This window comes from Oncorhynchus clarkii, chromosome 21, assembly GCF_045791955.1.
Source record: "Oncorhynchus clarkii lewisi isolate Uvic-CL-2024 chromosome 21, UVic_Ocla_1.0, whole genome shotgun sequence".
In the NCBI taxonomy this organism is placed as follows: Eukaryota; Metazoa; Chordata; class Actinopteri; order Salmoniformes; family Salmonidae; genus Oncorhynchus; species Oncorhynchus clarkii.
Genome location: NC_092167.1, coordinates 47,570,606 through 47,598,375, shown reverse-complemented (window position 1 = coordinate 47,598,375; position 27,770 = coordinate 47,570,606). Strand labels below are relative to the sequence as shown.

At 43.2% G+C, this 27,770-nt stretch overlaps 2 protein-coding genes across 2 annotated transcripts; both read right to left on the bottom strand.

The window, feature by feature from the left end:
- Positions 1-556: 556 nt before the first annotated feature.
- Positions 557-10,928, bottom strand: LOC139379241 (NACHT domain- and WD repeat-containing protein 1). The gene is made up of 15 exons (XM_071122040.1): positions 10,755-10,928; positions 10,152-10,576; positions 9,473-9,627; positions 9,053-9,270; positions 6,306-6,445; positions 6,034-6,144; positions 5,658-5,819; positions 5,312-5,435; positions 4,862-5,065; positions 3,239-3,586; positions 1,593-2,119; positions 1,208-1,347; positions 910-1,038; positions 684-793; positions 557-625 (listed from the first exon to the last, which is right to left on the bottom strand). Exons 1-15 carry the CDS (start codon positions 10,926-10,928, stop codon positions 557-559), a joined length of 3,036 nt encoding a protein of 1,011 aa, XP_070978141.1.
- Positions 10,929-13,433: 2,505 nt separating this feature from the next.
- On the bottom strand, positions 13,434-19,486 carry LOC139379491 (RWD domain containing 4). The gene is made up of 7 exons (XM_071122308.1): positions 19,260-19,486; positions 17,254-17,334; positions 15,658-15,767; positions 15,154-15,304; positions 14,925-15,024; positions 14,397-14,810; positions 13,434-14,288 (listed from the first exon to the last, which is right to left on the bottom strand). Exons 1-6 carry the CDS (start codon positions 19,281-19,283, stop codon positions 14,686-14,688), a joined length of 591 nt encoding a protein of 196 aa, XP_070978409.1. The 5' UTR covers positions 19,284-19,486; the 3' UTR covers positions 13,434-14,288; positions 14,397-14,685.
- Positions 19,487-27,770: the final 8,284 nt, after the last annotated feature.

Sequence of the window (27,770 nt, the reverse complement as noted above, 5' to 3'; positions counted from 1 at the left end):
CGGACTAGCTGTTGTCACGGAAGCTGTTGTCACGGACTAGCTGTTGTTACGGACTAGCTGTTGTCACGGACTAGCTGTTGTCACGGACTAGCTGTTGTCACGGACTAGCTGTTGTTACGGACTAGCTGTTGTCATGGACTAGCTGTTGTTACGGACTAGCTGTTGTCACAGACTATCAGGGATCTGAATCAAGGACTAAACTCTGACCTGTAGGCGAAAAGGACATAGTCTTTGATGGAGTTGTGGGAGACCAGTACGGAATGGTCTTTATGGATGGGGTCACAGTCCAGGGTAATGTTGACACAGCAGAGTAGAGAGCAGGACGAGACCAGGTCGAACACCTGAGAGGTCACAGAGAGGTCACAGAGAGGTCAATTAATCACCATGGCCCTGTACATAAACAATTAGCGTTTATGTTTCTTATGCTGACGTGATAATATATTGGACTGTTGCAATACCTTCACCAGATGACTTCCATCATAGAAGGCTACCAGCAGCTGTCCGTCACACGTGGTGGTTACCACAGGAACGTCCAGAGAGTCACTCTCGGAGTAGATCACTTTCCCAGAATCCACCTCTCTGACCTGCAGACTCTGTCCCATGCGAACCACCAGGACCCTGTCCTCTAGACAGAGAGTGAGGGAGTCGCCCACCACGCCCCCCACCCCCTCCAGAGTCCTCACGGCGCGCCCCAGTTCCAGGTCCCACACCTTCAGGGTGCCGTCCCCATCGCAGGTGGCTGCCACCAGACCCCTCTGTCCCCTGGTCAGGGCCGTTACTATGGACGTGTGGCCTGGAGCAGAGCCAGAGGAAAAGGCATTCATCATGCCATTTACCTAGAATGGCATAGGATGACATAACAACCATGTCTTAATGCAACATGTCTTAACGTTTGTGATAGTTCTTTACCTGCCAGCAGGGTGTGTGGGATCTCTCCTGGGGGCACCAGGAAGCTGTAGGAGGGCACCAGGACTGGCAGAGAGGAACGGGCACACTGGGCCAGCAGGGCATGCAGGTAGCTAAACTTCTGTGGGTCACCTGGTATGAACACATTACACCGACAGAGAGCAGGCCATAACAGTTGGGAACCTCGTATCGAAGCTTTAAAAATATATATATATTGTGTTGGAGGTACTTCAAACTCATCCATTTGAGACGTTGAGACACTTTATCCATCAGTGACAATTGTAAGGCAGGTGAAGTGTACCTGGAGCCACGGGGAGGTCTTCAGCAACTATCTGTCCCAGACGGCCCATAACCTGGGAGGCTAGCTGGCAGGGGTCCTGGAGCAGCACGGTCCTGGAGAGCTCCAGAGTAGCAGCCAACACCTCCATATCTACCAACTCCCTGACGGGGGGAATGAAATGTGAGAGTAGAGCGGAAACAAAGAGAGAGAGAGAGAGAGAGAGACAGAGAGGGAGAGACAGAGAGAGAGAGAGAGAGAGAGAGAGACAGACAGAGACAGAGACAGAGAGAGAGAGAGAGAGAGAGAGAGAGAGAGAGAGAGAGAGAGAGAGAGAGAGAGAGAGAGAGAGGACACACATCACTTATCAAAATAGCAACTCAGACAAAGTATCTAACAGTGAACCTACTTCTCTGGCAGCACGACGCCCTTCAGGTCCTCTTGTACATGGAGCACAGACAGACCCCAGGCCTTGTGCAGCAGGAACTCATAGTTAAACACACACTCAGACAGGAAGGCCAGTATCTGGCCTGACCGAACCAGGTGGTAGGGCAGGCCATGGAGCTTTCTGAGGTTAAACACATAACTTTTTGTCGAGTCCTCCTCCAGTGTCCACGCCAGCGGCTGAAATATGTTTCTGTGTGGGCTATCCGTACCCCGGAAGTAGTCTGCGTAGTTTGCGTGTAGAAGCATGCGGGAATCGTCCGTTTTGAGGTACCGTTTCTCACACACCCTACCCAGCTCAGAGTGGGTCCAGCGGTAGACCCACGTCCCATCTGTCTCCGCCTCCGTCAGGTGACTCCCAAGGTCTCGTCTCAGCCGCGCCCACAGCACGCACGGCACCCTGGGAAGGCTGGAGGAGGAAGTGGAGGATGAATGGGAGAGCGATACCTCCTGTAGAACCTTCCCATCTCTCCCCAGAAGGTCCAGTAGCTCCTAATGATCATAATAATAACAATAACTATAATAACAACAATAACTATAATAACAACAATCATAATTACAATAGCAACTATAATAATAACAACTATAAGAATAGTTATAATAATAATAACAGCAACAATAATAACTATAATAATAATAACTATAATAATAACTATAATAATAATAATAATAACTATAATAATAACAACAACTATAAGAATAGTTATAATAATAATAACAGCAACAATAATAACTATAATAATAATAACTATAATAATAACTATAATAATAATAATAATAACTATAATAATAACAACAACTATAAGAATAGTTATAATAACAATAACAGCAACAATAATAACTATAATAATAATAACTATAATAATAACAACAACTATAAGAATATTTATAATAATAATAATAACTATAATAATAATAACTATAATAATAACTATAATAATAATAACTATAATAATAATAATAACTATAATAATAATAACTATAATAATAATAACTATAATAATAACAACAACTATAAGAATATTTATAATAATAATAATAACTATAATAATAATAACTATAATAATAACTATAATAATAATAACTATAATAATAATAATAACTATAATAATAATAACTATAATAATAACAACAACTATAAGAATAGTTATAATAATAATAATAACTATAAAAATAAATATAATAATAACAAATATAATAATAACTATAATACAATATATATAATAATAACAATAATAAAAACAATTATAATAATAATAATAACAGCAACAATAATAACTATAATAATAATAACTATAATAATAACTATAATAATAATAACTATAATAATAACTATAATAATAATAATAACTATAATAATAATAAGAAACTATAATAATATCAATAATAATAGCAATTATAACAACAACAACAATAATAATAATATATGTAGAATAGAATAGCTTTATTTTTCTCAAGAGAATTTCCGATTTGAAATTCAAATCCCAGTACAAGAGGTACAATTCAAGACAATGTCAAGCTGTGTGATTGGTCTGACTCTCTATATCTGTTGTTATTCCATGTGCTCACAGCTCTTTACATTCTCCTTCACTACCAATGTGTTTCACCCACCTCTTCCGTGACGCCCCCTCTGGAGAGCGATATAACCGCGGCGGCCCGTCCCACCAGCTGCTCCCCGTGGGTCCTCTCCAAGCAAGCCAGCAGGCCTACGTAGAGCCCTTCCAGGTCGGGTGGGAGGCCTAGGCTGCCCTGGGGGGAGAAAGAGCTCCAGAGGACAGACTCAGCATAGACAGCCTCCAGGTAGAGAGGGGAGGGACAGGAAAGGCAGGCGTGGAGGAGAAGCTGCCACTGCCAGTCCTGGAGCCTGCGGTGGTCAGTCTGGAGTTTATGTTTTAGAGCCTTGGTGATGTCATCAGGACTGAGGGGTGGCAGGGACAGGACAGTGGGCTGGGCTGACTTCTGGAAAGGGAAGGGAAAAACTGAGAATTTCATAATCAGTTTGATGCTAGCATAACGACAGAGGGTTTTTAGATAGAACATGTTCCTGAACGGTACCTGTCAGGATGTCTCACATACAGTAACTTAGCAACAAGCAGGCCCCGCCCACCTGAGAATCTCGCCTTATCAGCCGTCTATTTTCTGTGTTTGAGAGGTGCAAAATCCACTTGTCACTTAAATCTCGCTGGATCGATCGCTTTCATTTTACTCTGGCGACTCTTCCCACTCTTGCTTGTGCCATTCGTTTTTTCCCCGTTAATGTGACGACCACGGAAACGTTTGTAATGACCAATCAAACACATCCCGGTTATGGCCCGAAATGGACTCAATGGAATACAATGGTTTTCCGTTGCATCTATGAGAACGCCAACGCTTGGTCAGGGATTTAACGTCTCGACACTTACATCACAAGAAGTAGAAGAAAGATATCTTCATTTAGATGGGTGTTGATTTTTATTTATTTTTTGCAATTAAAAATGTTTTTTAATACAGTTGAAATGTTTGCAAATTAGATGCACTGATCAGATTATAGTGATATTATGTCTGATCTCACAAACAATGTAAAGTATGTACAAATACTGCAGGTGTAATCTATTTTAAATGGCGTGGGTATTCTTCTCTTGACACACTTGTTGAATTATGCAAGAGAACGTGACAACTACAGTAATGAATCATTAATGAGACAGTCTAGACAGCTCAGTTTATGATTACAGATAGGCCCTAGACAAAGGAAGTGTTTGGCGGTTGAAGTTCTGTTCCACCCCTTTATGTTAATATATTCATTTATGCAAATATACCCAGTGAAGATGAGGCACAGATCCTATTTCCTAATAATTGTTTTTAAATATCTGATATACAAAAATAGTATATATATATTTATATATATGAGTGCTTTATAAAGAAAAGAAAATGTGAAATTTTTACAATATATTGAATATCTGACTTCCCACCAAAATGCCTGAATTTTGCCATTATTTGTCCATGCCAATACAATGTTTATGTGAAATAATTAATGAATTTAAACAACTCTAAATATTTGGAGTATCTTCATCCATTGTCCAACTGTTGCATCACAATTGTATTTTAAACATTTTAACGACCGTTGCCACAGTCACTGCACACCTGCACAGCAGCGTTCCTCCAGATTAGAAAGTGACACGGGATACAGGTGGGAAACGCCTAAGTAATGGTAGGATAAACACTGTTGTACAGTATCTTTTGTCAACCTGTCCTGACCTGCAGGGTGTGAGCGCAGGCAGAGTCTGTGGTGGCAGACAGGATGAGGTGGACGTGTAGGGGGAGAGGTGTAGACAGCCAGGAGAGTTCTGCTCCGTGCTCCTCGGAGAGAGCATCTATCCCGTCCAGCACAAGGATTACGGGGCTGTCCGCCCTCACCTGACCAAGAAGGGAGTGGAACTCATTCACCAAATGAGGGAGACCCTGGGTTGAATGGGACACAGAATGATATTGGTCATTTAATGTTTGTATTCAATGTGTTTTCATGTTTGTACCTATTTTTTGGTCTAAGGACATAACTTTTGTGGTATAAAATGACAAAATGTGGTTTTGGGGGGTGAAGTATCCTTTTACCTTCTTATCTATTCTATCAAGACAACATTCGTACTCTTCTATATGGGAATGGCATTGGTTGGAATAAGATGATAGATATATGTCAGAGGTAGCTACCTCAGAGAGTTCAGTGTGATGGCTGTAGGTCTCAGCCAGCTGAACGCACAGGTTCTGGAGAACCAGACGCACATTCCTGCTCTCACCCGTCAGGCCCACGAAACACACCAGCACCTTCACAGCTCTGAGAGGGAGAACATGCAAGTCCAGTTTGTGAGCACTACAGAGCAGAGTCCTTCATATACACTTGGTCACAGGAATAGTATGGTTTGCTTATCACCAAGCAGTATGGATTCCAGAGAGCGCTTCCAATTCGGATCATATTGTATTCTTAAACTGAAATAAGTGCACAATACCTTGACATTTCCCAAACATTTCCCATTGATGTCATGGAGCCACGCCTCACCCAGTAATCCAGGAGGGGGCGAGGTGTGCCAGTCTGGCCATGGTGGTGCTCTTGCCCCAGCCAGGGGGACCCAGTAGGAGGATAGGTCTGAGAGAAGACCCTTCCTCCACGGCCCTCCTCATCTCACCCAGGAAGCCATCTCTCAACACATGGTGATTTTCCCTGGAGAGAGACTAGTCATGAGGATATCAAAACAACTTTGAAGCTAGCCTGGTTTGATATCCGTTTGCGTTCTCTTGCCAGCTCGTATGGTGCCATATCGGGCATGACAATTGGACCATAGGAGTTGGCACAAACATACAGTATCTAAAACCAGGTAACTTAGAAGCATGCAGGTGACCATTATAAATTGAAGAACACCAAACCAGAGACTTACAGAGTGTGTCCGTGGTTAACATGGCGATGGATCTCCTCCTGTATCCTCATTCCAGATGCTTCTCTCCGTCTGATGTCAAAGGAGCCTTTGGCTTTGTTCCCCTTCATGACTCTGGAGTAGGGAGACAGCCCAACTCAACATTTATGCCATCAGTTGAGTGTTACGCAATAATATCGGAGGGCCAACATAATGACAGATAGCCATGTAACCGTGTCATATAGTTCCAATATACTTTATGACATGTGTTATGCATTTATTTATTTCTCTCTCACTTGTTCAGAGAGTTGATGACAGTCCTCTGGAAGTGAGAGGAGATGTGTTCTGTGTAGAACTGTTGGGATCGGTTATGTTTGGGGTTCAGGCCATTCCTTCCCCAGTCCACGTTACGCTCATAGATGTTGGTGTGGCGCAACTTAATGAGGGAAGAAAGGGCAATGTGTCAGTGGAGGATCCTCGAAGGAGGAAGGGGAGAACCATCTTCCTCAGTGAATAAAATAAAAATTGTGGCTGCTGTATATTGTATGTGGCTGCTATGAAAGTGAAGTGTGTTTGCATGTAATCAGGGGTGTATTCATTTCGCCGATTATGTTGAAAAACGTATCTTAAACAGAAGCAAACGGGGATAAACGTACCTGAATTTGTCCAACTATAAACTCTTGTTTGCAACTGTTGGTCTAATGATTACACACTAGATCAGCTAGAAGCAGGAAACTGTGTGCAAGGCAGTATTAAATGTGTCTCTGTCGGCCTCCTTGATTACTAAAATGTTTCTCTCGACCTGAGCTGTGCACCTATGTTGTAAACTAACTCGTAGGCTAGGTTGTAGCAACCATCATTGGATGGGTATAGGACAAATTCAAGTATCATGTAGTAGCCTAAACCTGATGATGTTACATTGAACTGGGTGAATGGAATATGAATGACAATCATCCAATATGCCGTAATAGAATTTTGCATCCTGTAGCACAAACTCCAAAAAGTTCTGGGACACTGTAAAGTCCATGGAAAATAAGAGCACCTCCTCCCAGCTGCCCACTGCACTGAGGCTAGGAAACACTGTCTACGATAATCGAGAATTTCAATAAGCATTTTTCTACGGCTGGCCAACTGTACCTTCTCCACTATGCAATCTGGTTTCCGAGCATGGGTCATGGGTCATGGGCTGGATGCAACCTCAGCCACACTCAAGGTCCTAAACGACATCATAACCGCCATTGATAAAAGACAATACTGTGCAGCCGTATTCATTGACCTGGACAAGGCTTTTGACTCTGTCAATCACCACATTCTTATTGGCAGACTCAACAGCCTTGGTTTCTCAAATGACTGCCTCGCCTGGTTCACCAACTACTTCCCTGTTCAGTGTGTCAAATCGGAGGGCCTGTTGTCCGGACCTCTGGCAGTCTCTATGGGGTGCCACAGGGTTCAATTCTCGGGCCGACTCTTTTCTCTGTATACATCAATGATGTCGGTCTTGCTGTTGGTGAGTCTCTGATCCACCTCTACACAGACGACACCATTCTGTATACTTCTGGCCCTTCTTTGGACACTGTGTTCACAAACCGCCAAACGAGCTTCAATGCCATACAACACTCCTTCCGTGGCCTCCAACTGTTCTTAAACGCAGGGGAAACTAAATGCATGCTCTTCAAACGATCGCTGCCCGCACCCACCCACCCATCTAGCATCACTACTCTGGACGGTTCTGACTTAGAATATGTGGACAACTACAAATACCTAGCTGTCTGGTTAGACTGTAAACTCTCCTTCCAGACTCACATTAAGCATCTCCAATCCAAAATTAAATCTAGAATCGGCTTCCTATTTTGCAACAAAGTCCCCTTCACTCATGCTGCCAAACAAACCCTCGTACAACTGACTATCCTACCGATCCTTGACTTTGGCGATGTCATTTACAAAATAGCCTCCAACACTCTACTCTGCAAATTGGATGTAGTCTATCACAGTGCCATCCGTTTTGTCACCAAAGCCCCATATACTACCCACCACTGCGACCTGTATACTCTCGTTGGCTGGCCCTCGCTTCATATTCATCGCCAACCCCACTGGCTCCAGGTCATCTATAAGTCTTTGCTAGGTAAAGCCCCACCTTATCTCAGCTCACTGGTCACCATAGCAGCACCCACCCATAGCACACACTCCAGCAGGTATATTTAACTGGTCATCCCCAAAGCCAACTCCTCCTTTGGCCTCCTTTCCTACCAGTTTTCTGCTGCCAATGACTGGAACTAATTGCAAAAATCACTGAAGCTGGAGTCTTATATCTCCCTCACTAACTTTAAATATCAGCTGTCAGAGCAGCTTACTGATCATTGCACCTGTAGACAGCCCATCTATAAATAGCCCACCCAACTACCTCATCCCCATATTGTTATTTATTTGTTTTGCTCCTTTGCACCCCAGTATCTCTACTTGCACATTCATATTCTGTACTTCTATCATTCCAGTGTTTAATTGCTAAATTGTAATTATTTCGCCACTATGGCCTATTTATTGCCTTACCTCCCTTATCTTACCTCATTTGCACACGCTGTATATAGATTTTTCTATTGTGTTATTGACTGTACGTTTGTTTATCTCATGTGTAACTCTGTTGTTTGTGTCGCACTGCTTTGCTTTATCTTGGCCAGGTCGCAGTTGTAAATGAGATCTTGTTCTCAACTGGCCAGCTTAAATAATGGTGAAATAAAAAATATATAAAACAATTGAAATAAGGCCATGCTCATAAAAACAATTAAAATCCTCCTTCATCTTTTAAACGGCATCGACCTCCACTGCAATGTAGATATCGATGAGCGTTATCATAAGTGTTACTCTGTGAAAGTAGGAACAAAATGAATGCTTTCATTCGGACTTTGTATCATGCTCTCTCCTTTATGCTCACACACACACAAACACAAACACACACACACACACACACACACACACACACACACACACACACACACACACACACACACACACACACACACACACACACACACACACACACCCTTACCTTTTTGTGAACGCGATCCATGAAGCCCTGGTGTGCTGCATTCAGAGTGTGGTTGACCTGCGGTCGACCTTCCAGCAAGTCGATGTAGTGGGCAGCGTGTTCGTTCCTCAGGCTGTAGTGGAGGTCAGGGATGACCCTCTTATAGCAGTGGCAGTGTTCCTCTGGAGGGGCCTTGGCTCCTAGTGACTGGAGGCCCTGCTCTACCTCCCAGTCTAGAACTGGGTGGGGAGCAAAGTGTCAAAACCGACATGGCTAAACGCAATGTAGACTACTTCCTGTACACTTCCTGTAAGAGGGAAATAACCTGATCCCCCCTGTACACTTCCTGTAAGAGGGAAATAACCTGATCCCCCCCTGTACACTTCCTGTAAGAGGGAAATAACCTGATCCACCCCCCCCCCCATACACCCCATTACAAACCTGTCCTGAGGAGGTGCGATGTCCCCTCCTCCCCCAGAGCCTCTGTCCCACTCCTCTGTAGCACCCCCCACAGGTGCAAGCATGTAGCTTGCCACGCCTTCCTCGCCTGCCTCCTGCGCTGGCCATCTCTACTCAGGAAGTCAGGCTGTTGGGTGCTACCAACACATACAGGAACTAGGTCATGTCAAGAGGATTGACTAAGAAGAACTAATGACAATCCAATATGGTGAAGTGATTTAAGAGACTTGTGAATGGAATGAAAAAAAAGCTGAGAGGGAGGGTCGTTGTACTGTGAGAGTTCAATTCCCTTATGGTTTGTCTGGCTAATTTTAAATACCCTCAAACAATCACTTTCATAACAACACATGGCCTAGGGTCAAGAGCCATGGAAACCAAACAAAGCATTTCATATGCCAGTTGGGTTTGGATTGCCAATGGTCGTTGGTAACTAGTTTAGCAAGTTACACAAGCTTCAAATAAGAAACTATACTAGTGGTCCTTGTTCAACAATCCATAAAACAAACAAGTAGCATACTATGCAACAAACCCGCAAAAAAAGGGCTTTACAAAATACAAATAAAAGTTGACATCAATGTGTCATGGCCAAACTTGTGACAATCTCTCAAGACTTAGAACTCGGGCATAGCAATAAGAGCAACAGTGTAATTTTATATCTTACCTCACAGGGAGTAGACGGTACACAGGAGGATCACAGTTCTCATCTAGTCTGTACCACGTCTGGAGTAGGATCAGATCCCGGTCGAAGTCTGCCCAACACCTCGTCGCCGCAGGACTTATCCGCGTCTCATCTGCATCAGAGAGGGAATTACGGGATACGGAAATCTCATCGCTCATTAACCCAGAATTCGGAGCTGGATCTCCTGAATCATGATTGTTGTTTTGTTCTGGAACAACAAAGCTGCCCGTGTCACTTCCTGTGGCGATATTAGACTTGGAATCACTGATGACGTCGTCCATCTTGGGTTTTTTTTTCTTGGACATCTTCTGTCTGTCTCTCTCCACCACGTTCACGATGGCCTCAAACACCTCTCTGGAGATAGTGCTGGGCAGGGTCTGGACCTCGTACTTCTGACCCAGGAATAACTATCAAATAAAACACTAATTAATAACTTCACGAATCCAGGAGTTCAGCTAGTGACTGGCAGAAGGGTCATAAACGTGTGGGACGATATGTTGGATAAGAGATCAGTGAAAAGAAAGATAAAAAAGGAAGAGAGAAATTATTTGAATAAAAACAAATTAAACTAGAGAGATATCTCACTATGAAGTTTGGCCCCAGTGTTTCCTGACACTGTGCGAGGGCCTCCACGTGCAGCTCTGCCGTGTCGTGTCTATCCGACACAGGGTCTCCCACGCCCCAGCGCAGGTCCACCATCCTGAAGTCATAGCCCCTCTGTTTGCAGTAGAGGTACAGACGAGGGAACACAGTCTCCATCAACGCACTCCTCTCTGCCACCGTGTCTGTGTGGGGGGGATGGGATTATGGTTGACACACATACAGAGACGAGCACACGTGCACGCTCACGCTCGCACGCTCACCTTTATATCCACCACATATGTAGATCATGAATCTCCTCTTCTTGGCACGTTCCAGGTCATCTGTTATAACTGTGAGACCTAATGAATGAGGGTCACCTCCTGTTGTCTTGACAACACCATTAGAAGATCCAGCCAATAGACATTTGACAATTTCGGGAACACTTTCAGCCCATGTGGTGACATCCTGGTTTACACAAACACGGTCCTCTTCCTCTTCTTCCAGTGCCACCAAACTCTGCAGCAGGTTTTGAGGAGCAGTATCCTCAGTGTCATCAAGTCCTCCATCTGGTAAGGCTTTGAAAGCTGCTTTGTCCTAAAAAAAATACATTTAAAAAAGCCCAAAATAAATGAAGAATGGGATCAGGTTTTTTTCCATTATCAGATCAGGAAGGATGAATCAGCAAAGAGTTGCTTGGTCCTCCTCACCTTGAATAAATACGTGTTCTGCAGATGCAGCACAGTCACCCCTTTCTGCTCTGACGGTGTGCTTTGTCCATACGACTTTACATGGCGCTGCAGAAATTGATACTGAGAGGAATGTGTGGATTTACAACATGAATAATTAGATAGAACACATGAAAACATAAGGCGTCCAGAGGTGTGCAGACGACTTACTCTGAGGTGAGCTGTTATCGGGGACTCTGACTCCTCGCTGACTTTGGTCAAAGGAATACTCCTGTCTGCTCTCTACAATATAAATAGACTACAGTAAGCAACACATGGATGGACTGACTATACATTGGCAGGCTGAGAAACGCTGCCCTGTCTGTCTCCTCCCGACACGTTCATTACTATGGGACAGCTGGAGATCGAATTTAAATATTGAAACAATGTTGCAAATGTCGGAGAGACAGACAAGGTTTATACAAATCACCTCTGTTGAAAACTAAATGTCTAAAAGAAATGTGAGATAATGTCTAGATGCTTTTTATTGTGGAGATCAATTTTATAAATTGCCTGGCTGGGCTGATGAGATGGTGGATTGCTCAGTCAGATGGAACAGAATAAATAGGCATTTTAACATCATAGATTTATCTGGTGGTAATTTGTGGAATAGACAACGGTTGAAATGCCTTATTAACAAATCAGCATTCAGAATTAGACCCACTCATTGTTTAAACACGTGTCCCTCAAACTGGATCAATTACCTTACCTTATTGGACCCAATCTTTTTCGCTAGAACCGCATGGTCGGATCGACAGTCGGAAAAGAACATCTCCTGGAGTCTTTGGAATGTGGGAATGGTCGCTCTCTTGTTTTTGCTGTCCTGATGCTATGACGCATTACCAATGAGAAAGGAACACTGGGTGAACTGATACTAATGACGGTTATAAAATCAATGTAAATGACTTAGGTAGAACAATTAAACCCTCAAATTGGGTGATAAGAGAGCAGATAATCTCATGGTGTACTGAATATTATGAGACTAGCTGGCACCTAAACTCACCCGACGCAGTGAGGTAGAGCCATTGGAAATTTGTGGAAATATTACAACTTCTTTCACCTATGAACAAAATGGAAAATTGTAGCCTAACATTACAGGAAGCTCTTAATTAAGAGCTACACATTTATGTTCAGTTATAGTAAGTCACGTTAATTTAATATAAAAGCTACAAGGTGTGAGAAAAAAGTTATAACATTAGTTCACATTTTTACGAAAGCTACAAGGTGTCCATAATTGCAAATTAGCGCACACAGGAATAACGAAATAGTTGGGACTTACTCTCCTGGTCTTCTTTTTGGGGACAATTCCGTTTTTAGAAGTCCACATTGTTCTTAATTCTAGGATAGAATCACCCATCTTCATTGGCTATCGCGCATTCATTTCTTATCCCGCTCGAAGCTTCAATGGCTCACCATCCACCATCACAATTCAACGCTGACAGTTTCATCTGTCCCACTGTGTTTGGAGAAGTGACAACTCCTCTGGCAACTAGTGTTGTCCAGGGCGGAGTTCGAGTGATGGTTCATGTTCCACTAATAGTAAGCCAACTGCGACGCACTGACCCGGTGCGTATAAACGCATAATACACGGATAGAGTTAACAGTTCTTTACTTACACCTCGGTTTAAGAATGCGTCGGGATATTCGAAAGTAAAGTTTATTTTCGGACATAGCTTTAAAATGACGTAGAAAAGCTTCAGGCGGGCCTCCTTTTCATTACTATGTTTTCTACACTCTAGATACTATTCAGATACATCGCCATGGGAACCAAATATCATACCCCCACAAAACTGGTGCAAGGGGATAAACTAATTGGTATTCACATTAGGCCGTTTCTCTGTGTGTTTTTCCTTTATCAAAACGACAACAGCACATAAAATACACTACATTATGCCAGGGTGTATTTTTAGTTGGGAAACATGGACAAGCTAAAAATAAATATAAGAACAATATCGTAATAATAATTTTTTATTAAAAAAAAAAAAAAGTTTCTCCAGCACGTCTCTAAATTAAAGGGACACAGTATCACATATTCAGTCGTGTCCTTCATTACATGTTGAGTTTATGTTCCACACCACTGTACATCAGATACACCGAGGATCCTAAAGTCATACAGCCATACGTTGACAGTCCTGGTAAAGCACGTTTTACAGCTCTGATGCCTAGCAACTGAACCGGTCTCAAAGTGGACAGATTTTCAATTCCCTGGAGTGATGACAGTACATGGAAGTCTGGCTCATGGTAACAAGAGGTCCAGATCATTCCACTTTGACAAGCATACAGTACTAGTGAAAACAGATGACACTGCCACCCCTTCACCATTCTCTCACCTCGACCTATTCCGACGGCACAAATACTAGCACACACCCGTACAAGCTTTCGTTGTTTCAATGCAGCTCACGCTGCAATCCACCGTCATCACCACCGTTAAAACCAAAATTAGTCACACATTTGGGGTCTCCTCCAAGCAAATGAAAACAGTTCATAAAAATAAAAAAAAAGCCACATTTTAAACTCCTTCCGATATGACACTAAACCACCTGTATGTGTGACGCCCTCTCAACACGACAGCTTTGACAACTATTGATTCTGTTCAGGTGTAGAGGCACCCCCGTCTTCCCTTGGAACGAAAAAGCGGCCATCTTAGGTGTGGTGTCTTGGGGCAGACTGGAAGGAGTCTACGGAGCAGCGGCCAGGTCAGGTGGTCTGAGTGAGGTCGGGAGACTTCACTTCCTGGTAAAAGCAGTACCAGAGACCTCTCCACCTCCTCCACGGCATTCTAGTCTTCCTCTTTACCGCCTGTTCTGCTCAACTGAAAAACGATAATATAGAGAAAAGCATTTAGAAACCACAGTAAGCTCAGATGGGGCATGTTTTTTAATGTATATTGGGAAATATGTCGTTTTTCCATTGTACTTACATGCTGGAGTGTCATGTTCAACAAGTTGAAGATGCAAGAAAGGAGAGAAATTAAAATGATGAACAATGGTGCTATTGGCAACAATGGTTCTATTGGCAACAATGGTGTTATTGGCAAAAAGGGTGCTATTGGCAACAAGGGTGCTAGTGGCAACAATGGTGCTAGTGGCAACAATGGTGCTAGTGGCAACAATGGTGCTAGTGGCAACAAGGGTGCTAGTGGCAACAAGGGTGCTAGCGGCAACACGGGTGCTAGCGGCAACACGGGTGCTATCAATAGCAAGGGTGTCTTATGAAATAAAATGAAAAATCAGACAGGACAACAAAAATAGTCGGCACAAAATCAACTGCCTGAACGAATATACCTTGATGACGTCGACCCAGTCCCAGCCTCTGGGGAGCTCCCCCTTGTTATCTGTTGAAACAGTATAGTGTGAATAGCACCGTTTAAATATCAATAGCCTTGACTAAAAAAAAAAAGGTCATTTGTGATGGAAAAATAAATACTCAAGTCATTTCAGTCCCTTACCAGTTCTACATGTGATCTTCCTCTTCTGTGATTTGGTCAGCTGTTCCTTCTTCTCTTTCTTCTTGGCTGGGGCGTTGAGGTCGCTGTTGGATGTCAGTGTCTGGGGGGAAACAGGTGACCTCTGGTTAATGAGCACAATGTGTATATAAATACTAAACCGACTTGAAAGGAAAGTCCTTTCCAAGTCATTCTATTTCTGTGGTTGTGTGTGTGTGTGTAACACACTGACCACGGCAGTGACCGCGGCCTGGTGGTTCTCCATCAGAGCTTCCTGGTTGTCTTTGGCCCACTCGAACAGGGTGTACATCATGGCAGTGCCCAGGTTGGCCTCCACCTGCTCCTCCAACCCAGAGATGATCAGCTGCTTGGTCTCTGAAGATCTGATAAAATAATCATTTTAGAATAAAAAGCCATTTAGCTGGTGTTTTCACCCAAAAGCGACTTACAGTCAAGTCTCGCGTGCATACATTTTCCGTAGGAGTGGCCCCAGGAGGAATCGAAAACACACTATCCTGACATTGCAAGTGCCATCCGCTACCAAAAGAGCCACAGACGACAGGACCAACTCAATGTAATTACCTCAGGAATTAGTCAGATAACTTCATACATTAGGTGATTTTGTATCTTTACAGGCTCGCTGCATTGGTGGATCACGACCCAAACTTAGGCATATGGCATGGTCGTAACATAGGCTAACCACAATAAGTATTGTACAGTGTCAACGGTGACTTACATTTTTTTGTTGAAAAAGCCATCTAGAGAAATTTCAGGTGCCGTTTCAGGATACATCTCAGGCCATGAAATATCCAGAATGAACGCTTTGGAGTCATCATGTTCTCCTATCTGGAAAGGGAAGTGGTTCGGGATGTTAGACAATGTTCATTCACGTCGAACAGTGTTCCCCAAACCTCTTCCTGACTACCCAGATGATTAGTAAACCAACTGAATCAGGTGAGCCTAAGAGGTTTGGGAGACAACAACCACCCTGAGCCACTGCCTGTTCACCCCGCTATCATCCAGAAGGCGAGGTCAGCACAGGTGCATCAAAGCTGGGACCGAGAGACTGAAAAACAGCTTCTATCTCAAGGCCATCAGACTGTTAAACAGCCACCACTAACATTGAGTGGCTGCTGCCAACACACTGACTCAACTCCAGCCACTTTAATAATGGAAATTGATGAAAAATGTGTCACTAGACACTTTATATAATGTTTACATATCCTACATTACTCATCTCATATGTATATACTGTACTCTATACCATCTACTGCATCTTGCCTATGCCGTTCTGTACCATCACTCATTCATATATCTTTATGTACACAGGAGTCGCTGGTGCGCGATGAGACAAGGACATCCCTACCGGCCAAGCCCTCCCTAACCCGGACGACGCTAGGCCAATTGTGCCCCACGGACCTCCCGGTCGCGGCCGGTTACGACAGAGCCTGGGCGCGAACCCAGAGTCTTTGATGGCACAGCTGGCGCTACATTACAGCGCCCTTCACCACTGCGCCACCCGAGAGGCTAAAAGTATATATTTTTAAAGTAGTTTATCATTTTTAAATCTGTGAATGCTTTTTTCACCCAACAACAGCTGGTTCAAAGGGGATGTGGCTGATTTAAATTCATCAGCAGTAAGATATTCCTGAGCATCCTCTGCCATAGGATAAATAAATACTATATAAAACTCCTCCTGCCGCCTATTAACAAACTGACAATCTCCTAGATATGGCCACACCTTATCCGTTTCAGGATCACGTAGGAGAAGAGGATGGACCACAGACAGAAGGGGTAACCCAGACATGTCACTGGGGCTATAAAACTGAAGCATCTTTTTTAGAACCATTTTCTCACCACCAAATATGGTAGTGAGAGGAAGTCCAGTCGAGACGTAGTTGGAGAGGATGGAACTGTGTTAAACTGGGCCGACATTCTGCACACTCATCGATTAAACATCTGATACATGTTTCTGTTCCCAGAACTGTTACAAACACAGTGCACTAAGTGTTATAGACTTGAGGCTTTGCCAAAGTTCAAATATATATTTAAAATTGTGGCGTTTAGAAGGAGTGCAAGGTCGAATCGAGTTGGTGCACATGCCTACTTCAGAGGAGGAGGTCCCCAATGGAAATATGCTACAACGCACCAACAGGATGTCACAACAGGATCTCCTGCATGGCTTTGCCCACCTCCTTGCTTGTTCTAACCACTACGCTTCATTTCCTCCCACTATATGGCAAAGATGAACTCTCTTTGGACAGATGTTTTCCCAATTGAGAATCTCACCTCTACAAATTCTGCGCCACATCCCATTCAACAAGCTACTCACCCTAAACTGAAATGAAACCGGGCTGACTTCCTTGAAGCACTCGTCCCCCTCATATATCGAACGGAGGGCTTCTAACTCCATCTGGAACAGTAACCAAAGTGAGAGAGAGAGAGAAGACAGAGACAAGACAGATAGAGACAGAGATACAGAGACAGAGAGAGAGAGAGAGACAGAAACAGAGACAGACAGAGAGAGAGAAAGAGAGACAGAGAGAAGACAGAGACAGAGAGAAGACAGAGACAGAGAGAAGACAGAGACAGAGAGAGGTTATTCATTGATGCTGGATAAAAGACAGTAGGTAGCTAGATAATATATAGAACAAAAACATAAAATGCAAACATTTTCAAAGATTTTACTGAGTTGCAGTTCATAAGTTCACTAGGCCCTAATCTATGGATTTCACATTACTGGGAATACAGGTATGCATCTGTTCGTCACAGATATCTTTAAAAAAGGTAGGGTGTTGGATCAGAAAACCCATCAGTATCTGGTGTGCCTCATGCAGCGCGACATCTCCTTCTCATATAGTTGATCAGGCTGTTGATTGTGGCCTGTGGAATGTTGTCCCACTCCTCTTCAATGGCTGTGCGAAGTTGCTGGGTATTGGCGGGAACTGGAACACGCTGTCGTACACGTTGATCCAGAGCATCCCAAACATGCTCAATGGGTGACATGTCTAGTGAGTATGTAGGCCAGAAAGAACTGGGACATTTTCAGCTTCCAGTTGTGTACAGATCCTTGCGACATGAGGCTGTGCATTATCATGAGGTGATGGCGGCGGATAAATGGCACGACAATGGGCCTCAGGATCTCATCACGGTATCTCTGTGCATAAAAATTGCCAATCATGCTTGTCCATACCATAACCCCACCATGGGGCACTCTGTTCACAACGTTGACATGAGCAAACCGCTCTCCCACACAACGCCATGTCTGCCATCTGCCCGGTACAGTTGAAACCGGGAATCATCCGTGAAGAAAACACTTCTCCAGCGTGCCAGTAGCCATCGAAGATGAGCATTGGCCCACAGAAGTCGGTTACGATGGCAATCTGCAGTCAAGTCAAGACCCTGGTGAGGACAACGAGCACGCAGATGAGCTTCCCTGAGACGGTTTCTGCCGTAATTCTTTGGTGGTGCTAACCTACAGTTTCCTCAACTGTCCAGGTGGCTGGTCTCAGATGATCCCGCAGGTGAAGAAGCTGGATGTGGAAGTTCTGGGCTGGCGTGGTTACAGGTGGTCTGTGGTTGTGAGGCCGATTGGACATACTGCCAAATTCTCTAAAACAATGTAGGAGACGGTTCATGGTAGAGAAACTAACATTCAAATATCTGGCAACGGCACTGGTGGACATTCCTGCAATCAGCATACCAATTGCACGCTCCCTCAAAACTTGAGACATCTGTGGCGTTGTGTTGTGACAAAACTGCACCTTTTAGAGTGGCCTTTTATTGTCCCCAGCATAAGGTGCACCTGTGTAATGATCATGCTGTTTAATCAAATTGTTGATCGATAACTGTCAGGTGGATGGATTATCTTGCCAAAGGAGAAATGCTTACTAACAAGGATGTAAACAAATTTGTGCACATTTGAGAGAAATAAGCTTTTTGTGCATATGGAAAATATCTGGGACATTTTATTTCAGCTCATGAAACATCAGACCAACACTTTTCATGTTGGGTTCATATTTTTTGTTCAATATAAATTCGTTAGCTATCTAAGGAGATTCAGTGCACTGACTCACACTACTCAGAGCTATCGTTGGCTAACTGGTGGTGTGGCTAAAACTAGCCTAGTTCTTCAGTTAGCTAACTAGGCAAAACTAGCCTAGTTCTTCAGTTAGCTAACTAGACAAACTAGCCCAAGCATCCACTGACTACGGTAATGCTAGTACTTCGTTCATGAAACTTTGTTTTTTGTCGAAAACTATTAACAGTTCAGCCTTCGTACATCACTGCTAGCCCTGTTAGCTAGCTAGCGCGCTATTTAGCATCACCAGATATTACCTCTTGATCCTCGTTGGCAGTCATGATTTCTTTCTTTCAGGTGACGCTAAACAATGTAGTCAAATATGTCTAGCTAACAGTACAAAATATGAAAAGTGCAGAGTTAACGTGTCATGTCTGTGATAAAAAAAATATATATATATGGCTAGTTTATAAATGTAGCAACGTATCTAGTTGATCCAACGTCAGACGTGACCCATGATGTTCTTCGCATTGTACGCATGCGCAATGTCTCTGAACTTTGAACCCGACCACTCTTGCAGATACTGCAATGTTTTTTTTATGGCCACAGGAGGGTGTCTGGAACTAAGATTTCCTAAATATACTCAACAAAAATATAAACGGAACGTGTAAAGTGTTGGTTTGATGAGCTGAAATAAAAGATACCAGACATTTTTCCATACGCACAAAAAGCTTTTTTTCTCTCAAATTATGTGCACATAATTTGTTTTACATCCCTGTTAGTAAGCATTTCTCCTTTGCCAAGATAATCCATCCACCTGACAGGTGTGGCATATCAATAAAATGTGCGGTTTTGTCACACAACACAATGCCACAGATTTTCTGAAGGGGCGTGCAATTGGCATGCTGACTGCAGGAATGTCCACCAGAGCTGATGCCAGAGAATTTAATGTTAATGTCTCTACCATAAGCTGCCGCCAATGTCATTTTAGAGAATTTGGCAGTATGTCCAACTTGCCTCACAGACCACCTGTAATCACGCCAGTCCAGGACCTCCACATCTGTCTTATTCAGTTGCGGAATCGTCTGAGACCAGCCACCTGGACAGCTGATGAAACTGAGGAGTATTTCTGTCTTTTGTGGGGAAAAACAAATTCTAATTGGCTGGGCCTGGCTGCCCTCCCAGGCCCATCCAGGGCTGTGCCCCTACTCAGTCATGTGAAATCCATAGATTAAGGCCTTAATGAATTTAGTATTTTGTGGAGAAAAACAAATTCTAATTGGCTGGGCCTGGCTGCCCTCCCAGGCCCATCCAGGGCTGCGCCCCTACTCAGTCATGTGAAATCCATAGATTAAGGCCTTAGTGAATTTATTTCAATTGTACTGATGTCCTTATATGAGCTATAACTCAGTAAAATTGTTGTTGCACGTTGCGTTTATATTTTGTATTTTTGTTCATTTTCTCTTTAGAAATAGGCAGACAGACTGGTATGGAACTTGGTACTCACCAAACAAACATTAATCTGGTACCGTATCAATTGTTGAATCGAAAGTACCATATCGCTCATCGTGACAATACACTGAATAGACGCTCTAATCTATTTTTAGGCCAGAGGATGGCTCACGAGGCCCTATAAATCAGCACCGCAGCTCAATGACATCAGCCCATGTGTCGTTGACATAAAGGTCAAGTGATCAGCCTCAGCTGTCTTGTTGAACCACACTTAGGTCCCAATGGTAGGGTCACTCAGAGACACTAGCTAAGGCCTACCCTAATTCTTATTTAATTAATAGAAAAGCCTCTCTTTCTTCCCAGCTAACAACAAGCGTTTCCACAACCTTATAGAACGTTCCCTCAAGGGTCTTATTTTGTTGTTACCCTATAACCTTTTCATAGGAATGTTCCAGTGATGTGCAAGGACTGTTTCCAAGAAACCATTCCCTTAACGTCAAACAGAACATAGCCAGAACATGGTTGCCATGTTCTCAGAATATAAGATATGGATGTTCTAGACATGTTTTCACGGGAACGTTGCAGGAACATTTCTGTGTTTCAGTTGTCAGGACCCAAAGAAATGTAAAAAGAATAAATGGTTTCATTAGACGTTAGTTCCTGTTCCTGTGGCCAAGGCTATTAAGGCCCTGATTGGTGAACAATCAGCTCTTTGTCTGTTGGCACGGTAACAGACACTCACACACAATGCCTTTAACATACAGTGTTTTCAACTTACATATTTGACACACTTTCACGTTCATAATGACATGATGTCTGTTCGTTTAATATTCAGCATGTCCTCACCTGGGATTTGAACTCATTCCAGGCTTTCTGCTGCCACGTCTGTGTCGGTTAATCAGTTCATATTTTATTTATCGTAGTGATGTAAATCACAGCTCTGTGAAAAGCACACTCAAGAAAAACGATTTTTATTGACGATAGTGATTCAGGAGTGTCATTGAAACAGGGTTATATGCCCCACCAACATTAATCAACTATACAAAAAGCCCTGAAATGGCTGAAATAAGTAAAATAAAATCAACGATGAGAAAATAGTCATATTAAGTGACACGTGCATGGTGGAATGGCGAGACGATTGGAATCATTGAACCAAGAGGTTGTGAGTTAAAATCACAGAGGAGGACACGTGGAATAATAATCACTTTATAGATGAACGTGCACAATGTAGGCAAAGTGTGACAAATATGTATGCACGTTAAAATAATTGTTTGTGAGTGTCCCTAACCTTGCCGACAAAAACAAAGAGCCGTGAATAGATGATTGGTTCACCCGTAAGACCATTGATTGACTTGGCCACAGTACTACGGGGGTGCTGTGATGAAGGTGACGACCGATGTGTCTAGAACATTATTATATTCTGAGAATTTGTCAACCATGTTCTGTGTAGCTCATTTGGTAGAGCATGGTGCTAGCAATGCCGGGGTTGTGGGTTTGATTCCCACGGGGGACCTGGTAAATAAATAAGACGATGTATGTAATCACTAACTGTATTTTCCTCTGGACAAGAGCGTCTGTTAAACGACAAAAATGTAAACGCTTCTGTGAGAACGTTCGCCCTTAAAATAAATAACAATTTAAATGTCTAATGGGATGTTGATGGAATATTCTCCTAACCCCCAGAAAACTGGACACGTTAATGTGTCTGAAATATGAATATCTTATATTTTGAGAACATAGCAACCATGTTCTGGACAAGTTTGGTGGGACGCTGATGAAATATTCTCCTAACCCACAGAAAACTGGACACATGAATGTACTTGCAATGTTCTCATGAAACATTTATATTGGATAATTCTGAAAACATGGCAACCACGTTCTGGATCAATTCTGTTTGGCATTTAGTGAATGTTCTCCTAACTCTAACGCTTAAACATTCTACATAGGTTCTCAGGAGTTTTTAATATTATTTTTTCCCCCATTTTTCTCCCCAATTTCGTGGTATCCAATTGTTAGTAGTTACTATCTTGTCTCATCGCTACAACTCCCGTACGGGCTCGGGAGAGTCGAAGGTCGAAAGCCACGCGTCAGGAGGTGTTTTGCTAACATATCCAGAATGTTCTCCTACCTAAAGGAAAACTGGACACTCAAACATCTGGGGAATATTACGGGTAACACAACAAAAACGTTCTCTCTCCGTATAAGTGTTAGCTGGGTTATAACTTCAGAGGCGTTCAGTCATAATCAACACATCATCAGTAGGGTAAAACTAACATTACGGGGTAACACAACAAAAACGTTCTCTCTCCGTATAAGTGTTAGCTGGGTTATAACTTCAGAGGCGTTCAGTCATAATCAACACATCATCAGTAGGGTAAAACTAACATTACGGGGTAACACAACAAAAACGCTCTCTCTCCGTATAAGTGTTAGCTGGGTTATAACTTCAGAGGCGTTCAGTCATAATCAACACATCATCAGTAGGGTAAAACTAACATTACGGGGTAACACAACAAAAACGTTCTCTCTCCGTATAAGTGTTAGCTGGGTTATAACTTCAGAGGCGTTCAGTCATAATCAACACATCATCAGTAGGGTAAAACTAACATTACGGGTAACACAACATAAATGTTCTCTCTCCGTATAAGTGTTAGCTGGGTTATAACTTCAGTCATCTTTCTCTTCTCTCATCATAGTGGTAGGTAAATATGATGGAAATGATGCAGCATTGGGATATATATTTTTTAATGGGATATGAATTATCCATCCTGGCTTTTTCACACCAGCAAACTCATTTGCCTTCGATCTTATTGGACAGAACACCATTATCCCGCTGAGTCCAATCAGTGCTGTAATCAAACCCGGCTGAGATCGATCACAATGGTCAGGCGCAGATTCAAACCTGCAAGACTGTGACGGCGATGCCAGCCAGGAGTGTTCTGCTTTAATACTCTCAATATTAACATTTACACGGCTGGAGATGTGCAGCTTGTTCCCTTTGTCTACTTCAGTCAGATTGGATTCACTCAGGGAAATGTAATTGAAGAGAAAGCTACTTTTCGCATGAACATGGCTGCCTCGGTGATGGGTTTGTTTCCTTCCCAAGCTCCCTCCCTCTCCATCCATAAAATGTGTTTTATATTGCCAGTAAAAAGATATCGCACATGACTGGAAAGTTAGGGATTTACAGCGATGTTTATTTCCATTATGGGCCTAATTTTCCAAATGGTTTTCCATGCATGACTATTGTGCTGAAATAAAAGCTCACTTACTTATAACACTACACTGCTACTACTGTGTAGACCAGGCCCACCTCCTGACATAAATATTCCTCTCAAATCCAATTTCCCTCTTATGAATTTTTTACCCAGATTCTGTGTAGTAAAACACAATAAACACTGCTCTGAAAAGCCATTTTTTATTTCCCAAGCTACCACCTTAGGAAGCATATAGGTTAAGTTATTAAAGAATCAATAAGGGAGTAGACGTTTTAGACTCACACACATACGCTTCCTGTAATTTGTTAGCCAATTGGCCTGGCGCCATCTTTGCCCTGTAGCATAATTAGGTGTCTTATCTTCTTAGTGTGTGGGTCCTCTGATACACGATGACCCCCCAGCTTCAAATACCAGGGTGCAAAATGCAATTACTGTACTAGAGAGGCTGACTAGAAGGCTCTTATCACTGCCTTTACTCCTCTTAATTAACTTATATAAAAAATAATTTCTGTCCGTGCAATGGCAAACACAGTGAGAGAGGGAGGCGTGTGGCAGTGCAGTGTTTCTCTCGAGACGCAATTATCTAAATCAACATTTTTTTTTTTACCTCCCTCTCACTTTCAAAAAACTTGGAAAGAATTGTTATTTTGGGGTTACACTGAGAGAAAATGTTGTTCCTGGAAGTTAGAAAACAATTGTGTAGTCTTAGCTGTTGCAGAGGCTGTCACGGCCGTCCTCCTCTTCATCTGAAGAGGAGAGGCGAGATGGATCTGAGGACCAATACGCAGCGTGGTAAGTGTCCATGGTCAATCTTTAATAAAGAAAGTAGTGAACACTGAAAACTATACAAAACCAGTAAACAAAATAACAACCGTGAAGCTAATCATATGGACTGTGCTGAAACAAGCCATCAACATAGACAATCACCCACAAACAAACAGTGCAACCCAGGCTACCTAAGTATGATTCTCAATCAGAGACAACTAATGACACCTGCCTCTGATTGAGAACCATACTAGGCCGAAAACATAGAAATGCCCCAAAACATAGAAAAACAAACATAGACTGCCCACCCAACTCACGCCCTGACCATACTAAATAAATACAAAACAACGGAAATAAAGGTCAGAACGTGACAGAGGCGAACTGAACTGTGGGCAGTCTAGGCAGTCTACAGTGTGTGTGTGGTTAGGGAGGAGAAGGGGCCCATAGCTCTGTAAAGTAAGTCTGCTCTGTTATTACCATTCACTCTGAGGAAAGAAATATTGGACTTAAATTCAGAGACAGGATGACACGTTTTATTTTCATTTGACCTTTATTTGAGTAGGCAAGTCAGTTTAAGAATAAATTCTTATTTACACTGACTGCCTAACCCCGGCCAAACCATAACCCCGACATTGCTGGGCCTATTGTGCACCACCCTATGGGACTCCTAATCACAGCCGGTTGTGATACAGCCTGGAATTGAACCAGGGTTTTGTAGTGACACCTCTAGCACTGAGATGCAGTGCCTTAGACCGCTTCGCCACTCGGGAGCCCCGAGGACTCATTGAACTCGCCATTGAACTCCCCATTGAACTCCCCATTGAACTCGCCATTGAACTCCCCATTGAACTCCCCATTGAACTCCCCATTGAACTCCCCATTGAATTCCCCATTGAACTCGCCATTGAACTCCCCATAAGAAGCAAACATGGCAGACATCACTAGACTAAACCCTTCCAGTACACTATCATATAGTGCATGCAGGCATTTTCCCATCCTATAAGGCTCTATGCCTGCCAGAAGCCGTATCCACTTGGACAGCAACCCTGTAGTCATTAGACCAATTAGCTCTACACTCTTATCTTTCTGCTGTTGTCAGCATCCAACATACGATTGTTGTGACATTTGTTTTCCCAGTAGCGATGCCCCACCGAAACAGCTTGCTCTGAAAATCCCATTGTCACGACCCAGCAGTTGAAATGTTGTGTTGTCCTTCGGGGTGGTGTTGAGGCAGACATACCATTCAGACACAACCTCCATCCGTCCACTCACTCTCCTCCACTATCCAGCGGGGCCGGCTGACTGAGTGTGTAGCCCATCAAGTGGTGCTTTTGTGTATCTCAGCAAAAACAGCTTGAGGACCCAACGTGAACCCTCTGCACACTTATCTCGTGTGTCAGACAAACCAGCTTAGAGCAGCATTGTTCTAACTGATATGCCTTTCTCTCTGTCTGTCTCTCTCTCTCTCTCTCTCTCTCTCTCTCTCTCTCTCTCTCTCTCTCTCGCTCTCTCTCTCCATTTGTCTCTCTCTCTCTCTCTCTCTCTCTCTCTCTCTCTCTCTCCCTCTCTTTCTCTCTCTCCCTCTCTCTCGCTTTCTCTTGCTCTCTCTCTGTCCCCCTTTGTCTCTCTCCCTTTCTTTCTCTCTCTCTCTCTCTCTCTCTCTCTCTCTCTCTCTCTCTCTCTCTCTCTCTCTTTCTCTCTCTCTCTCTCTATCTCACTTTCTCTCTCCCTCTCTCTCACACACTCTCTCTCTCTCTCTCTCTCTCTCTCTCACTCTACCCTCCAGGCCCTACTATGGAGTCTGGGCTCCGGCAATTTCCTTTTACCCAGTTAGGCTACGCTTCATAACAAACTTGACATATACATTTATCCCATCCCCAGCCTCACAGAGCAGGCTGTTTGGCAATTTAGTAAAAGAGGCATTCCTGTCATAAAATTAGCAACGCCACATTACTGAATTGGATTTTGGTTTGTTGTTGTTGTCGTCGAAGGCAGTGGCAGTTGTTGCCGTGGCGTCAGGCGCTTAAAGTCCTTAGTAGACTCTTTGTTCTGTGTTCAAGAATAATAAAAAAAACTGTCAAAACTCGACCCAAAGCATTGAAGAGACAATATAAAAAGAATGCCTGCATTTAAGGGGAATAAAGGACAAAACAATATGGAAATTGTCTACTGAAGCTATTCAGCGGAATGTGATATCTTCGTAGTGTTGAATTATTTACACAAAGCACTGTGTCAGTGAGAGAACATGTTGTATCTCTGACAATAAAAAAAAAAAAAGCTTTGCGTTGTTATAGGTTCCCCAATAAAAACATATACTAATAATCTGCATTTATTTAAAGTGCTGTAAAGCAACAACAACAACAACAACTGTTCTAAAACAACAACATGAATCATTATGAGGTCATCGGCCAAGAGACTGAAGGTTGAGAAAGTTCATGGCTCGATTGAGGAGGTCAAAGGGGAGAGAAGGCAGCTGCTGGTAGCACGTCGTCATCACGTTGTCTCACAATCCACACCTTCTGTAGTAGAGATGAAGTTAGAGTTTTTCTACTAGCTGCTGGACTAGTAGCTAGCTAGCTACTCTTCAATACTACCAAATTGCAGCCCCCACTTGACCGCTAGAAAGCACATCACACTTCAATAGTTATTTAGGAGAAGCCTTATAACTTAGTCCTCCATACAGTCATGGTCATCTGTCATCGCTCTACACCGGCTTCTCTCCATCCCCAACCTCCGAACCATAGGCATAATCAAATCAAAAGAAGTTTGAGATTTATGCTAATGCTAGCCAGCTAACTTTAGCTAGCTAGCTAACCAAAAAACCAACCGCCAACTTGAGGTCTTGAAAACGTGCTGGATTCAAACTATTTGACTGTAATAATAAGCCAAATCATTAGTTAATTAGTAAAACAAAAGGTTTGTAGGGAAAAAGCTAAAAATTGTATATATTGACAAAATGTACAGGAACTCTCTGCCTTAGGTTTCCAAGAAAACAGTCACCAGACTTCTAGACCCCCCCCCCCGATCAATCAGTCACCAGACTTCTAGACCCCCCCGATCAATCAGTCACCAGACTTCTAGACACCCCCGATCAATCAGTCACCAGACTTCTAGAACCCCCCGATCAATCAGTCACCAGACTTCTAGACCCCCCCGATCAATCAGTCACCAGACTTCTAGAACCCCCCGATCAATCAGTCATCAGACTTCTAGACCCCCCCGATCAATCAGTCACCAGACTTCTAGAACCCTCAATCAATCAGTCACCAGACTTCTAGAACCCCCCGATCAATCAGTCACCAGACTTCTAGACCCCCCCCAATCAATCAGTCACCAGACTTCTAGAACCCCCCGATCAATCAGTCACCAGACTTCTAGACCCCCCCCGATCAA